Here is a 14,404-nt window from a genome sequence, read left to right on the forward strand (position 1 = left end):
ATGAATTTCCTCTCTTGAAAAACAGTAAATCTCTGGGGAACCTTCTGTGTGCCAAGATCTGTGGAAAGGCATCAGTGTGACATGATTCCTATTCTGGCCAATGATTTAGTTGAAAATAGAAGACGTGTTCCTACCTGGACTGGTTAGAAGTGCATTTAAAGATTGTGGTTTATGTAAAGATAATTGTTTGTTTATATTACCTACTGGATTTTTTTTTATAGGAAATTAAGTAGTATTTATCTTCTTTCTTTATTGATGATAAAATATGACCTTTAATTTTGTAATTTGAAAATATTTTGATTAATCATGTTTGTTTTCTTCTCTTTCACATGGTACTGATTCAAAATTAATAATATGCTAATCTTTCCAGGAGATCATGAATGTGGCAGTTCTAGTCAGAGAACACTTTCTGTCCAAGAGGCAGCTGCATATTTAAAAGTAAGCAGTACAATTGGAATTTTAATAGCTATATTCTTTAAGTTTATATAAATTATTACAACTTGTACAAAAGTACCATTTGATTTCTTTAATTGTACTGTTACAAACTTGGGCGTGTTGTTTGGTGTAATGTGAACAGAAAGAGAAAGCAGAATTACTGAACGTGTTTTGTTTTAGTTTGTTTTAGAATATTCTCTCATAAAATTAATTTGGACAGGGTACAAACAGGTACATACAAACAACTGTTTGTTTGAAATTGAGATTGGTAAGTAGCATGTAAGAAAGAAAGTAAGCATCTAACCATTGTCATTTATTTTAAATCTTCTGCTCTAGATTAATGTCATCTCAGGGTACTAAGAGAATTCGCAGATGAATTTTCTAAACTACTGTATGTAATCTTTTAGGAATTACTATATAAAAGGAAGGGTACATAGTTTTAAGGTGGACGAGTGTTAAGTGTTAAGATGCGCAGGAATTTTTTTTTATGGCTGAGTAATATTACACGCGCGTGAGCGTGCGCGTGCACACACACCCCTCCCCACACCCCCACATTTTCTTTACCCATTGATCTATAGAGAGAGGTTTTTGTTGTTTCCACTTCTTGATCATGAATAATGCTGCAGTGAACATGGAGTACAGGTGTCCTTTAGATCATGTTTTCAGTTCTTTTGGGTAAATACCTAGAAGTGGAATTGCATATGATAGTTTCATTTTAATTTTTTGAGGAACTTCCATGCTGGTTTTCGTAGTGGTTATACTGTTTTACATTCCCACTGACAGTTTCCAAAGGTCCCTTTTTCTCCACGTCCTCAAAAACACCTGTTTTTTTTGTTTTGTTTTTTAATGATGGCCATCCTCACCAGTATAAGGAATATGTCACTGCAGTTTCGTTTGCACTTCCCTGGTGATTAGTGATGTTGAGCATTTTTTCTAATGCCTATCAGACATTTGTTTGTCTTTGGGGAAATGTTTATTCAGATACTTTACCTATTTTTTAATCAGGTTATTTGATTTTGTTATTGAGTTGTAGAAGTCCCTTCTTTATTTTGGATGTGGCTTGCAAATATTTTCATTCATTCCCTAGGTTGCCGTTTCACTCTGTTGATTCTTTGTTTGTAGAAGCTGTTTAGTTTGATGTCATTTGTCTTGTCTGTTGTTGGTGGTGTTGCCTGTGCTTTGTGTTGTAACCCAAAAATCATTGCCAAGACCAATGTTATAAAGCTTTTCTTCAAGGAGTTTTATCTTTTAATGTCTTTAGTTTAAGTCTTTAATTTGTTGAGTTGATTTTTGTAGTGTAAGATAAGGGTCCCGTTTCATTCATTTGCATTAGGAAATCCAGTTGTCTCAGCACCATTTTTCAAAGAGATAGTCCTTTTCCCATTTGTGTTCTTAGCACCCTTGCTGAAGATCAATCAACTACACTATGTGTGAGTTAATTTCTTTATTTTCTATCATTGGTCTGTATGTCTGTCAATGGCAGTACCATACTGTTCTGATTACTGTAGCTTTGTAATATGCTTTGAAGTCAGGAAATGTGAGGCCTCCATCTTTGTTTTTGCCCGAAATTGTTTTGGCTATTTGGCTAATCCTGTGTGACTCTATATAAATTTTAGGATTGATTTTTCTATTTCTGAGAAAATGCAGTTGGAATTTTGATGAGGATTGCATTGAATCTGTAGAGCACTTTGGGTAGCATGGACTTTTTAACAATATTAAGTCTTTAAATCCATAAGCATGGGATGTCTTTCCATTTATTTGTGTCTTGAATTTCTTTTAGCAGTGTGTTGTGGTTTTCTGTGTACAAGTCTTTACCTCCTTAGTAAATTCATTTATAAATATTCTTTTGATGTTGTTATAAATGGGATTTTCTTAATTTCTGTTCCTGATTGTTCATTTTTAGTGTATAAATGCGCAACTCTTTTTGTATGCTTATTTATTTATCCATGAAACTTTGCTCAGTTTGCTTATTCTAACAGTTTTGTGTGTGTGAGAGAGAGTGAGCAAGAGTATGTGTCTCTGTGTGTATGTGTAATCTGTAGTATATAATATGTAATCTCTAAACAGATAATTTTTCTGTTTTCTTTCCAATTTGATTACCTTTTATTTCCTTACCTTACCTAATTGCTGTAGCTGGGATTTCCAGTATTATGTATTAAATAGAAATGACAACAGTGGATTTCCTTATCCTGGCCTTGTTCCTATTCTTCAAGGAAAAACTTCCAGTTTTTCACTGTTGAAATGATATTAGCTGTGAGCTTTTCATATCTGGTCTTTATTATATTGAGGTAATTTGCTTCTATTCCTACTTTGTTTAGTGTTTTTAATCATAAAGAGGTATTGATTTTGTCAGATGCTTTTTCTGCATCTTTTGAGATGAGCGTATGATTTTTATCCTCATTCAGTTAATGCGTGGTCTTTTTTTTTTTTTTTAAAGATTTTATTTATTTATTTGACAGAGATCACAAGCAGGCAGAGAGGCAGGCAGAGAGAGAGGAGGAAGCAGGCTCCCTGCTGAGCAGAGAGCCCGATGCGGGGCTCGATCCCAGGACCCTGGGATCATGACCTGAGCCAAAGGCAGCGGCTTAACCCACTGAGCCACCCAGGCGCCCCAATGCGTGGTCTTCTACTGGTTTTTTGTATGTTGGACCATCCTTGAATTCCAGGAGTAAATCCCACTTAGTCATGGTATATGATCCTCTTAATGTGCTTTTGAATTCAGTTTGCTAGCATTTTGTTGAGGATTTTTAGCACCTGATTCATTAAGGACATTGATTTGGATTTCATTTCTTACAGTGTTTTTGTTTGGCTTTGGCATCAGAATAATATTGACCTCATAAAGTGAGTGTGAAAATGTTCCCTTCTCTTAATTTTTTGGAAGAAGTTGAGAAGGATTAGTGATGTTTGGTAGAATTCTTCAGTGAAGCCATTGAGTCCTGGGTTCTTGTTGGAAAGGTTTTGATTACTGATTGAATCTCCTAACCAGTTATAGGTCTGTTGAGAGTTTGTTTCTTTGTGATTCAGTCTTGGTAGGTTATATGTTTCCAGGAATTTATCTATTTTTTTCTCTAGGTTATTCATTTTGTTGGCAATTGATTGTTCATAGTTGTCTCTTATGATCCTTTGTATTTCTGTGACATAGACTCAATATCTTCTCTTTTCTTTCTGATTTTGAATTTTCTTTTTTTCTTTCCAGGCTTTTCAGTTTTGCTGATCTCAAAAAACCCACTCTTATTTTTTTCTATTCTCTCTTTTATTTATTTTTACTCTAATATTTCCTTCTGCTAACTTTGGACTTTGTTTATTCTTTTTCTAGTTCTTTGAGGTTGTTTGAGATCTTTTTTTTCCTTAATGTAGCTGTTTATCACTGTGAACTTCTCTCTTAATACTACTTTTGTTATATCCCATAAAAAAAATTCTTGGGCTTTTTGGGGCACCTGGGTGACTCAGTGGGTTAAGCCTCTGCTTTTGTCTCAGGTCAGGATCCCAGGGTCCTGGGATCGAGCCTTGCATCTGGCTCTCTGTTCAGCAGGGAGCCACCTTCCCCCCGCCTCTCTCCCTGCCTCTCTGCCTACTTGTGATCTCTCTCTCTGTGTTAAATAAATCTTAAAAAAAAAAAAAAAAAAAAAAAAGTCTTGGGCTTCTTTAATCTGAATGTCCATTTCTTTCCCCAGATTTGGAAAGTTTTCTGCCTTTTTCTGCTCCTCTCTCTCTCTTCCTTTTGGGACTTTCATAATGCATAGATTGGTCTAAGCTTCCTATACTCTTCTTCATTGTTTTTTCTTTTTGTTCCTTTGACTGGATAGTTTCAAATGACTTCTCTTTGAGTGCCTTGATTCTTTCTACTGCTTGATTAAGTCTGCCATGAACCCACCTAGTGAATTTTTCAGTTCAGTTATTCTTCAGCTCTAGAATTTATTTAGTTGTTTTTTAGTTTTTCTCTCTTTTTGATATTCTCATTTCATTCATGTGTTGTTTTCCTGGGCTTATTGAACATCTTTATGACATTTTTGAAATTTTTGTCAGGTAGTTCATATATCTTAGTACCTTTAGGGTCAATTTTTGGAGATTTATTTTGTTCCTTTAGTTGGGCCCAGTGGTATTGTTTCCTTCATGTGCCTTATTACTTTGTCAGGACCTGCGCATTGGAAGACACAGCCATATCTCCAGCCTTTAGAGACTGCCTTTGTGCAGGGGAAGACCTTCACCGATGAGTTCAGATAGAGATTCTGAGGTCCTCTCAAACCTTTTCTCTGCATGCATCCATCTTCTCTAGTTTCGTGGGTGCAAATTCCCAACTAAAAAAGTTTTGCAGGTTTCTTTTTTCAGGAGCTTGTAATCTCTTGCTCCCTCTGGTGTCTGTCTGTTGTACTGTGGGTCCTCTGGAGCAGCAGCAAGCTGTCCTGCTCTTTTCTATTCTCAGCAAACCCCAGGCCTTTAGACTGAGTCAGGTCTCCTCAGTGCTCTGAAACAGGTGATACAGAAACCAGTCCCTTTGGTGGCTCCCTGAGAACTTGGGACATTGGACACATACTTCAACACTATCTTTCCTCAGGGAGAAGCCAGACTTTGGGGTTTTCTTGTACTCATTCTTCATAGAGCTGTGGAGAAGGGCAATGGTGAATGAATAGGTACTAGTTCAAACCACTGCCTTTGTTCTCTACCCCCAGGCTGGTCCACTTACCTGTCAGTTCTTAGATTCAGGCAAGACAGAAACCAGTCCTTCTGGTAACCCCTCAGAAAATCTGAACATTAGTCTTCTGTTTCAGTCTTTTCTTCCCCTCTTCAAGGATAAGCTAGGAGTTGGGAATTTTCTTCCGGTGCACCTCATTGTGCTTCTGGATGGGGCTCCGGTGAACGAAGGCTACCAATTTTCCTTCTGGCTTCCATGCTGCTATTTTCACACTTGCTTGGGTTGCAGGAGCCTTTTAACTGGTTTCTGGATTTCTTACAAAGCAAATTGGTCTGTGTGTTGCTGAGTTTTTGTCTCCATGGGGAAAGGATGGTCTGGGGGCTATCTGTTCTGTCTTGCTGATTTCACTGCCTCCCTCTTTCTTTCTTTTTTTTAAAATCTAGAATCTGGTATAGTTCTAAGGCTTTCAGCAAAGTTGTGATGAGTTTCCCATGAAGTGCTTGTTAAAAAAGAGAAATGTGGACTGTTTTTAACTTAATTCAGATTAGCTTAATCTACTTAATGTAGATATCCAAAAGACTAAGTTAAAACAGTATAACTGAGATTAGATGTGGATTCACATTCTGGCACTGATGTTTAAAAGCTTTGTGTCTTGGTAAAGTTCTTTCACTTTCCGTACCTGTTTCTTAGCATGAAAGTGGGACTGTTATTAATTCTTGTTGGAGTGGTCGGGAAACTGAACTGCTCAGTGTCTGATTGTTATAGTAACTTCCCCATAAATTTTGGTTCTTTTTCTGTGCTCCTTAATTAAATCTGGGTCATTCTGGAAAGAGGTTTCTAATAACATGCTACAGGATTTGTCTTCTCAACCTATCTTGTTCTCTTCTTCATTTTCAGTTTTGACCTAGATGAGAACACTGATAACAGACAAATTTGTGCAGAGTGTAATAGCTGATAGATTAGATAGCTAAAGAATCAGAATCCAAAAAGATCTTAAATTAGGTAGAGAGAGTTCTGATTATGGGGCTCTGTTTTAGGGATGGAAGAATTGCCAAGTGGATTGTGGGGGTGGGAGCAAAGAATGGATTGGATTAAGTAGTATATAGAGGACGTAGAATAAAATATTCCATAAGGAGGACATAACATGTGGGAATCCAAAGCAAGTAAGTAGTCCTTACGAGTAGTTAAAAGTGTTTGTACTTCCAGCAGTAGGAAAAACCGATCCTAAGCAGTACTTCCTTCTTGCTTTCTCTTCTCTTTCTTTTTTTAATCAGTTAAATATCTTAGAGAGGTAATTGCACAGATATGTGTTAACGGTTGGTCATAAGTTCCTGGAACAGTATTAATTTACATTTCGGTAGAACCTGAGACTCTTAAGAGCTGCTGAATACTTTATTTAAAGCACTAAAGGCAAGGGATAGAGCTTAGAGTGGGATAGGGATTGATTCGTAGTTGGGCTAGAGCTGAGGAAGAGGCAAGGTTTCCAGTGGAAGGATGATTAAGCACCACCACCCCCTCCCCCATTTGGTTGAAGCTGTGGGTCAGCAATAAGATAAGGTAAAAAGAAGGGACACAGAGGCAGGGTTGGGATGAGTCACAATCTGTGTCAGGCAGCAGAAGGGTATGAGAGATTTTATTCCTGCTGAAAATTGCCAGCAGAGGAGTTACTGGACGTAGCCATGCATGAGATGAGTACGAAACTGTCTTGAGTTAAAAAAATTGAGATTAATGAACTCTAGTCTTAAAAGGTTTTCATATTTTTTCCTTGGAATTATTTTATGTTTTAGATGGGGTTTTACTTTTTTTTTTCTTAAATTCAATAGAATATCTAATGTAAGTTTTTACAAAGGATTTTGGATTAGTTTCAGTCTTAATTAGTTAAGTGAATTTACTTTGTATTTTCAAATGCTGTGAAACCTGGTATGGCTTGTTACAACCAATGATGTATTTTGGGCTGCCACTTCAAAAAAAGAGCATTAAACAGGAATCTTACCCCATAAATAAAATTTTAAGGTCTAGATAAAACTTTTAAATACTATTTTTAATAGTGTTTATTTTTCTCAATGTAACATTAACTCATGCTCATGATTTAACTAATGGGAAAAAAAGGAGAAAAGTTAACCACTCATTTTTGGTTAATTTTTCTCTAGTCTTTTCTTATGTTTTCATCCCTGCAATTAGTATCACTATTAATTCTAAATATTTCTTTACTACAAACGTTATATATTATTTCCTTAAAATTATCACAAGCATTTTGTCATGTCATTGTTCAGGTTTTTGAACTTCTTTTTATCTTTGGGTAATATTTCTTTACATGATTGTATTGCATTTATTGGTTTGTGGTTTGTCAGTATTATGAAAGCACTCTAATCTTTGCATATTGTATTTGATTTTTTCTTTTTTTTTTTAAGATTTTATTTATTTATTCGACAGAGATCACAAGTAGGCAGAGAGGCAGGCAGAGAGAGAGAGAGAGGAAGGGAAGCAGGCTCCCTGCTGAGCCAAAAGCAGAGGCTTTAACCCACTGAGCCACTCAGGCACCCCTGTATTTCTGATTTTCTGATTGTTTACTTAGGAAAGTAGTTCTAGAAAGAAAACTACTTGTTAAGGAGCATGAGCTTTTGTAAATACTTTGGATATGTGTTGCCGACCTACTTTCTGATTTGGAATGACCATGTTAGCACAGTCTAGACAAAATTGGTGTTTTTATTTTATTTTATCCGAGTTCTAGCATGAATATGGAAGGACCTCACTGCAAAGCTGATGTCAAAAACTATGATCATAATACATATATTGTATGCTCTCCACTTCTGGAGAGAGATCTGTCACACATTTCATGTATTTGCATTATGGTTTCTCCAGCAGCACAATTAAGTTCTTGGATTCAGGAGTAAATCGGCCAAAGGGAGCACAGAACTCATAGGAGTGTAAGCTAATTGTTCCCCAACTTCAAGTGCATTTTAAGCACAATATGAGTAAATGTTTGGTGGAGTAAAATGAATGAATAAGTAAACCTCAATAAAATTTTTCTTTATTTTCTTGAATTTGATACTTCACATTCCATTTTTATTTTATTTCTCCTACTTTCTCTTTCAAAGGAAATTTAAATAAACATAACAATTAATTTAAATAATTTAAACACTCTTTTTCTGAACTCCCAGTGTTTTTCTTGTACTTTTTTCATTTTTTTCACTCAGAATTTTTGAGAATGAAAGCCTGTTTTGATTTGTGAAAAGTTAAGAGGTCCCTCTGGTGGAACATTTAAGAAATACATAGCATTAAATTTTCATGAAAAGACATAGACTTGTTTTTAAGTTAAAACAGTGGAAGCTTTGTATGGTAACTTTCCAACTAAATGATGTAATGAATGGTGGTTCATTTTCAAACCTTTTTAAACTTCAACACAATGAGTACGTTTACGATATGTGAAGAAAACACTAGGAAAGAAGATAGCTGCAAGTGTGCCAAATTATGGGGGCTGGATAGACTTTTATGGCCCAGGTTGGCATGCTAATCACTGTTAATAATGTGTCTTTGTGGGAAAATAAATGTTCTGAGAAATGGAATGATGGATAAGTTTCTTAATAATTACTATTTATTGGATCCCCTGGGTAGCTTAGTCTGTTGAATAGCCGATTCTTGGTTTCAACTCAGGTCTTGATGGCAGGATTGTGAGATCAAGCTTGGAGTACAGCTCTGTGCTTAGTGCAGTCAGCTTGTCCTCTCCCTCCACCTCTGCTCCTCTCCCTCTACTCTCTCTTTCTCAAATAAATTAAATCTTTAAGAAAATAATAATAATTTATCAAGTATAATTTATCTTAGGATTTTCTTAGTGTCTCTGACGTCACAATGACCCAGGAAGGTAGGTGGTATCAAACTCAAGTTAAAAAGAAACTTAAGCTCAGAGGGATTTAATGATCACATCATCCAGCTAGAAAGTGGTGAGGCTGGGAATAGAATTAAAGTGCTTTTTCTTCTCACTATACTGTTCTGCCTCTTAAATGGAAGGACTGGGTTCATAACCACCAGCTCTGTCTTTTGAGTGAGCAAGAGACTGACCCTGAAGAAGTGATCAAAGTAGATAATATCTGTATAGATGACATACTTTTTCGCTCCACTTGAGGTTATACATAATAGCTAGGCAGTAGTGCAGTCATGATCTGATCCCAGGCCTGCTTATTTAAGGAGCATGTTATCACTGAATCATCAAGAATTAAATCATATTTATTATTGTATTGATTTTCATGTATCTTATTTTAATTAATTTCAAAGGTAACATGTATAGCATATGTCATGTCACAGTTAAACAGAATATTCCCGTACTGGAAAGCCACAGAGTTATTATTACCAAAATATTACCCATTCTGTGAGCTAGCTGTTCAATAGGTTTTTAATTCTTACTTGACTTCTCCCTGTATCAGCATTTCTTTCCCTTTTTACTAAGGGTTTATAGCGTTATTTAATGAGCTGACTCTTTTACATGAAACAGTTATTGTTTTTATGCTGTGAAACTGTAATCTTAAGTTCAAAGTACCTCATGTGAGTTTTAATAAAAATAAATGTTTTGCCAATTATTTTACAAATAAGGTAAATTTGGAACTGGGAATCTTCAGTGTGTGTGTGTGTGTGTGTGTGTTCACACATAGTATGTTAAAATAGATTTGTGAAAGATTTGGGGAAATATGCTTTGAATTTAGAAAGATTTAAATGAAGCAGTCAGCAAATATGTTGACTGGGCTATTGCCTATAAGTAAGTAGTAATAATTGTAATCGACTTGCTTTAAAAATTAGTGTCATCATCATCAGTGATTAGAAAATGAGCATTGTATGATGCAAGTATGCCTTACTCAGAGGTTGGCAAACTACAGCCCTTGGGCCCGTTTTTGCATGGCCTTCTAGCTGTGGTTTCACAACACTTTTAAAGGTAGCTTAGAATATACGTGGCAGAGACCTGAAATGTATATGGGTACAAAGCCTAAAGTATTTTACTCTTTGATTCTTTACAGAAAAGGTTGGCCTACCCCTACCTTACAGCTTTTGAGGTAGCTACAAAAAAATGAATAATAAAATACTTTCCCACTCTTAAAATCAGGAAGCTGCTATGCATGCTGTAATGTTAGCATGAGTTATTTAATTAGCATAGCCAGAAAAAAAAATTCTGCTTTTACTTCTTCAAAAATTCTGTTTTATAATACTGTAGAACTCTGTATACCATGTAGAACATTTGTGGAAGTAATGGTCTGTCTCAGACCTTAGTACTCTATAAATTTTTTTAATGAGGTTTTAAATAAATTACCAGTTGTTTTTTGTATTTTGTATATTGATGTTCCATGGTTCTGTTGTATTCCAGATAGTAAGTGGATATTAGCTGGTATTAACGTGGGGAAGGAAAACAAAATGAGAAAATAACAACAGACACTCTTTTCTTACCCTTATTATTTTATAACTAAAAGTTTTAAGCTCAATGTTCCTCCACATACTTATCTTATTAGAGTAGGTGTCCTTTTTAGTATGAACCATTATGTACATTTTTAAGGATAATTAATGAAGACAGTAAGACTCCTTATAATACCTTCAGCCTTCTAAAATTTTTGTATTTAAAATACACAACTAATAAATTTGGAAATTTGTTTTTACATTATTTGAAACTTAAAGGTATAGTCTAGCCTTCAGAGTTCTGTGTAATAATACAAAAATGTCATTATATTTTGCATATTGTTGTAATAGCTGAAGAGCATATATGTAAACACAGGTAGATACAATATGTATGTTTCATTGGTTTTTTAAAAATATCCATGTCTTAATGATTTCACTTATATGTGGAATCTAAAAAACCAGTGAACAAACATGCAGAAACAGACCCATAAATATAGAGAACAGTTTTGAAATGAATAAGTCATAAGAATGAGGAGTACAGCCTAGGGAATAAAGTCGGTGGTATTGCAGTGGTATTGTATGGTGACAGATGGTAGCTGCACTTGTAGTGAGCATAGCATAAACTATTGGGACTACATAAAAAAAAAAAAGCTTCTGCACAGTAAAGGAAACAATCAATGAAACTAAAGGCAGCCTACAGAATGGGAGAAGATATTCGCAAACGACATAACTGATACAGGGTTAGTATCGAAAGTATATAAAGAACTTAAGAGACTCAAAACTCCAAAACCAAATAATCCAATTAAAAAATGGGCAGAATCCACAGACCTGTACCCCTGGGGTATATGTTTATAAAAAATAAAAAATTTAAAAAAAAGACATGAAAAGAATAATAATAAAATTCAGCTCTATGAAAAGAATAGTGGTTAACTACATCCCATTAAAAAAGGAAATTTTGTATGTTAAAAAAAAAAAAAATAGGCAGAAGACATGAACAGACTTTTCTCCAAAGAAGACATCCAGATGGCCAACAGACACATGAAATAATGTTTAACATCACTCATGATCAGGGAAATACAAAACTACAATGAGATATCACCTCACACCTGTCAGAATGGCTAAAATAAAAAAACATAAGAAACAACAAATGTTGGTGAGGATGTGGAGAAAAAGGAACCCTTGTGCACTGTAGGTGGAATGCAAACTGGTACAGACAGTGGGGAGAATAGTGTGGAGTTTTCTCAGAAAAGTTAAAAATAGAACTACTCTATAATCCAGCTATCTCACTACTGCGTATTTACCGGGAGAATATAGACACACTAATTCATAGGGGTACAAACACCCCTATGTTTAGAGCAACATAATTTGTAATAACCAGGATTCGGAAGCAGCCCAAGTGTCCATCAGTTGATGAATGGATAAAGAAGATATGGCATATATATAATAGCATACAATGGAATATTACTCAGCATTAAAAAAGAATGAAATCTTGCTACTTGCAAGGACCCAATGGATCTATAGAGTATAGTGCTAAACAAGATAACACAAATACCGCACGAGTTCATTCATGTGGAATTAAGAAACAGAACAAGTAAACAGGGGGAAAAAGAGGCAAACCAAAAAAATGGATTCTTAACTACAGAGAACAAACTGGAGGTTACCAGAGGGCATGTAGGTGGGGGGATGGGTGAAATAGGTGATGGAGATCACTTGTGATGAGCACTGGGTGATGTAGGGAATAGTTGAATCACTATACTGTACACCTGAAACTAGTATTACACTGTATGCTAACTAACTGGAATTAAAATAAAAACTTAAAAAAAAAAACCCATACATGACGAAGAAGAGTGCAATGTTTCCAGCTCCATGGATAACTCATATTAATCTTGCTTTGTGGATTTTCAAAGCCCTCTATCGCTTGTGCTTTATCTAATCCTAATCCTTGCAATGTAACCAGAAGTAAGTTCTCTTGACTTTGGAAGCAAATGAATTTTAGAGCAGATGAATATGTGTTCTGTTTTTGTTATGCACAAAGTGAATTCTGGTAGCATTTTTATAACAAAACCATAATTGCCTGAAATTATTTTTGTATAATTTTATTGCATAACATTTTAAAGCAATGTTAAAGCTTAAACAAAAAATCAATTTTTTTTAGTCATGGAGTGCCCTGTGTTGGGTTCCCTGCTCAGTGGAGGGGGGTCTTCTCCCTCTCCCTCTATGCTCTTTCTCTTGCTTACTCTCTCTCTCTCTCAAATAAGTAAAATCATAAAAAAAAATTTTTAGTTACTATTCGTAAGTACAGATTTTTATAGTTACATATAAATGGCATATTGCTTTACCTTTTAAAAAGATTTTATTTATTTGAGAGAGAATGAGAGAAAGAGAGAGCATGAGAAGGGGGAAGGGTCAGAGGGAGAAGCATACTCCCTGCTGAGCAGGGAGCCTGATGCAGGTCTCAATTCCAGGACTCCAGGATCATGACCTGAGCTGAAGGCAGTCCCTTAACCAACTGAGCCACCCAGGCACCCTGTTTTACTTTTCTAAGCATATAGCTGTTTAGCTCTCGTTCGTTCGTTCTTTCTTTCTTTCTTTCTTTCTTTTTCAGTTAAAGATTTTATTTATTTATCAGAGAGAGAGAGTGAGTGCAAGGTGGGGCAGGCAGAGGAAGAAGCAGGCTCCTTGCTCAATAAGGAACTGATGGGGGACTGGATCCCAGGCCCCTGGGATCATGACCTGAACCAAAAGTAGGCGTCCCTCTCATGATCATTTCTAAATGCATAGTATTTCCTTGAAGTAATCTCATGTATAAACCGTTTGTCAATTATTAAATGCTTATTATTGGTGATGAGTTTTTTTGATTTTCATAAATAATGATGAAAGACCACATTTTATTTTTTTCTCTTTTTAAGATAACAGGTCACCTGTAGTTCTCTTTACCATCTAAACATCCTGGTTGGTAGTTACACATAAGTAATGATGCCTAGCAATAGTAGTTTTGCTTCATAAAACTTTCTACATTTTCGAATTTGATGTAGTAAAAACCAACTTGCCAGTTCCATATTAGGAAGTAAATCATTCTGATCAAATGAAAACCTTTAATCTGTTGATAAAATATAATAGCTAGTACAAAATTATTATTTTTTTTTAAGGAGTGGGGCTTTTTTGTTTTTGTTTTTTAGGGTGGGTGGGGGGCAGAGGGAGAGAGAATCTTAATCAGGCTCCACTCCCAGTGCAGAGCCCAAAATGGGGCTTGATCTCACAACCCTGAGATCATGACCCTAGCTGAAATCAAGATTTGGCCACTTAATTGACTGAGCCACTCAGACTCCCTTTAAAGGAGTTTTTAAAAATGATGTCTTAACTGCTACTTTTAGAAATTCATTCTTTGCGCTTAAAGTGCATAAGGATATAATACTGAATAGAAGATAAGCTCTGTGAACACATGGAATTTTGACTGTTTTGGTTAGTGCTACATCTCTGGGTCCTAGAACAGTACCTGGCACATATTGGACCCTCAATAAGTATTTGTTGAATGGGAAGATTTTTAAGGGTATTTATTACAGTATTATTTGATATATTGAAATAATTGGTAATACTCTAAGCATTCATTAGTAAGGGGTTGATTAAAGTATAAAATAACCAGCCATAAACTAGAAACGCAGTTTCCTGGAAAAAAGTAGGTTGTTCCATGTTTATTGACATTGACACAGTACTTCATTTTGTGATAGAAACAAGTGGAATAAACAACATATATAAAATGGGATTCCACTTTTATTTTTAGTATTTTTGATTAAAAAATACATCATCTACCTATATATAGTAGTTCTTAAACTTTATGGTTTCAAGTCCCTTTAGCAGTCCCGAGGACTGTGAATGGCCTTTGTTTGTGGGAGATAGATAAATAAATTTAGATATATATTTATCTTACTAGAAATTTAATAAAATTTTAAATTTACTTAT

At 35.3% G+C, this 14,404-nt stretch overlaps 1 protein-coding gene across 1 annotated transcript in view; it reads left to right on the forward strand.

Moving 5' to 3' along the window:
* Nucleotides 1–14,404, forward strand: part of LEMD3 (LEM domain containing 3) — a 78,947-nt gene that overhangs the window by 34,503 nt on the left and 30,040 nt on the right. The window contains exon 4 of the mRNA XM_004752489.3: nucleotides 371–438. Coding sequence (XP_004752546.2) covers nucleotides 371–438 — 68 coding nt within the window. The remainder of the gene's footprint in view (nucleotides 1–370; nucleotides 439–14,404) is intronic.

The sequence above is a fragment of the Mustela putorius genome, unplaced genomic scaffold (genome assembly GCF_011764305.1).
Source record: "Mustela putorius furo isolate JIRA1106 unplaced genomic scaffold, ASM1176430v1.1 tig00537227_pilon_pilon_pilon, whole genome shotgun sequence".
Lineage (NCBI taxonomy): Eukaryota > Metazoa > Chordata > Mammalia > Carnivora > Mustelidae > Mustela > Mustela putorius.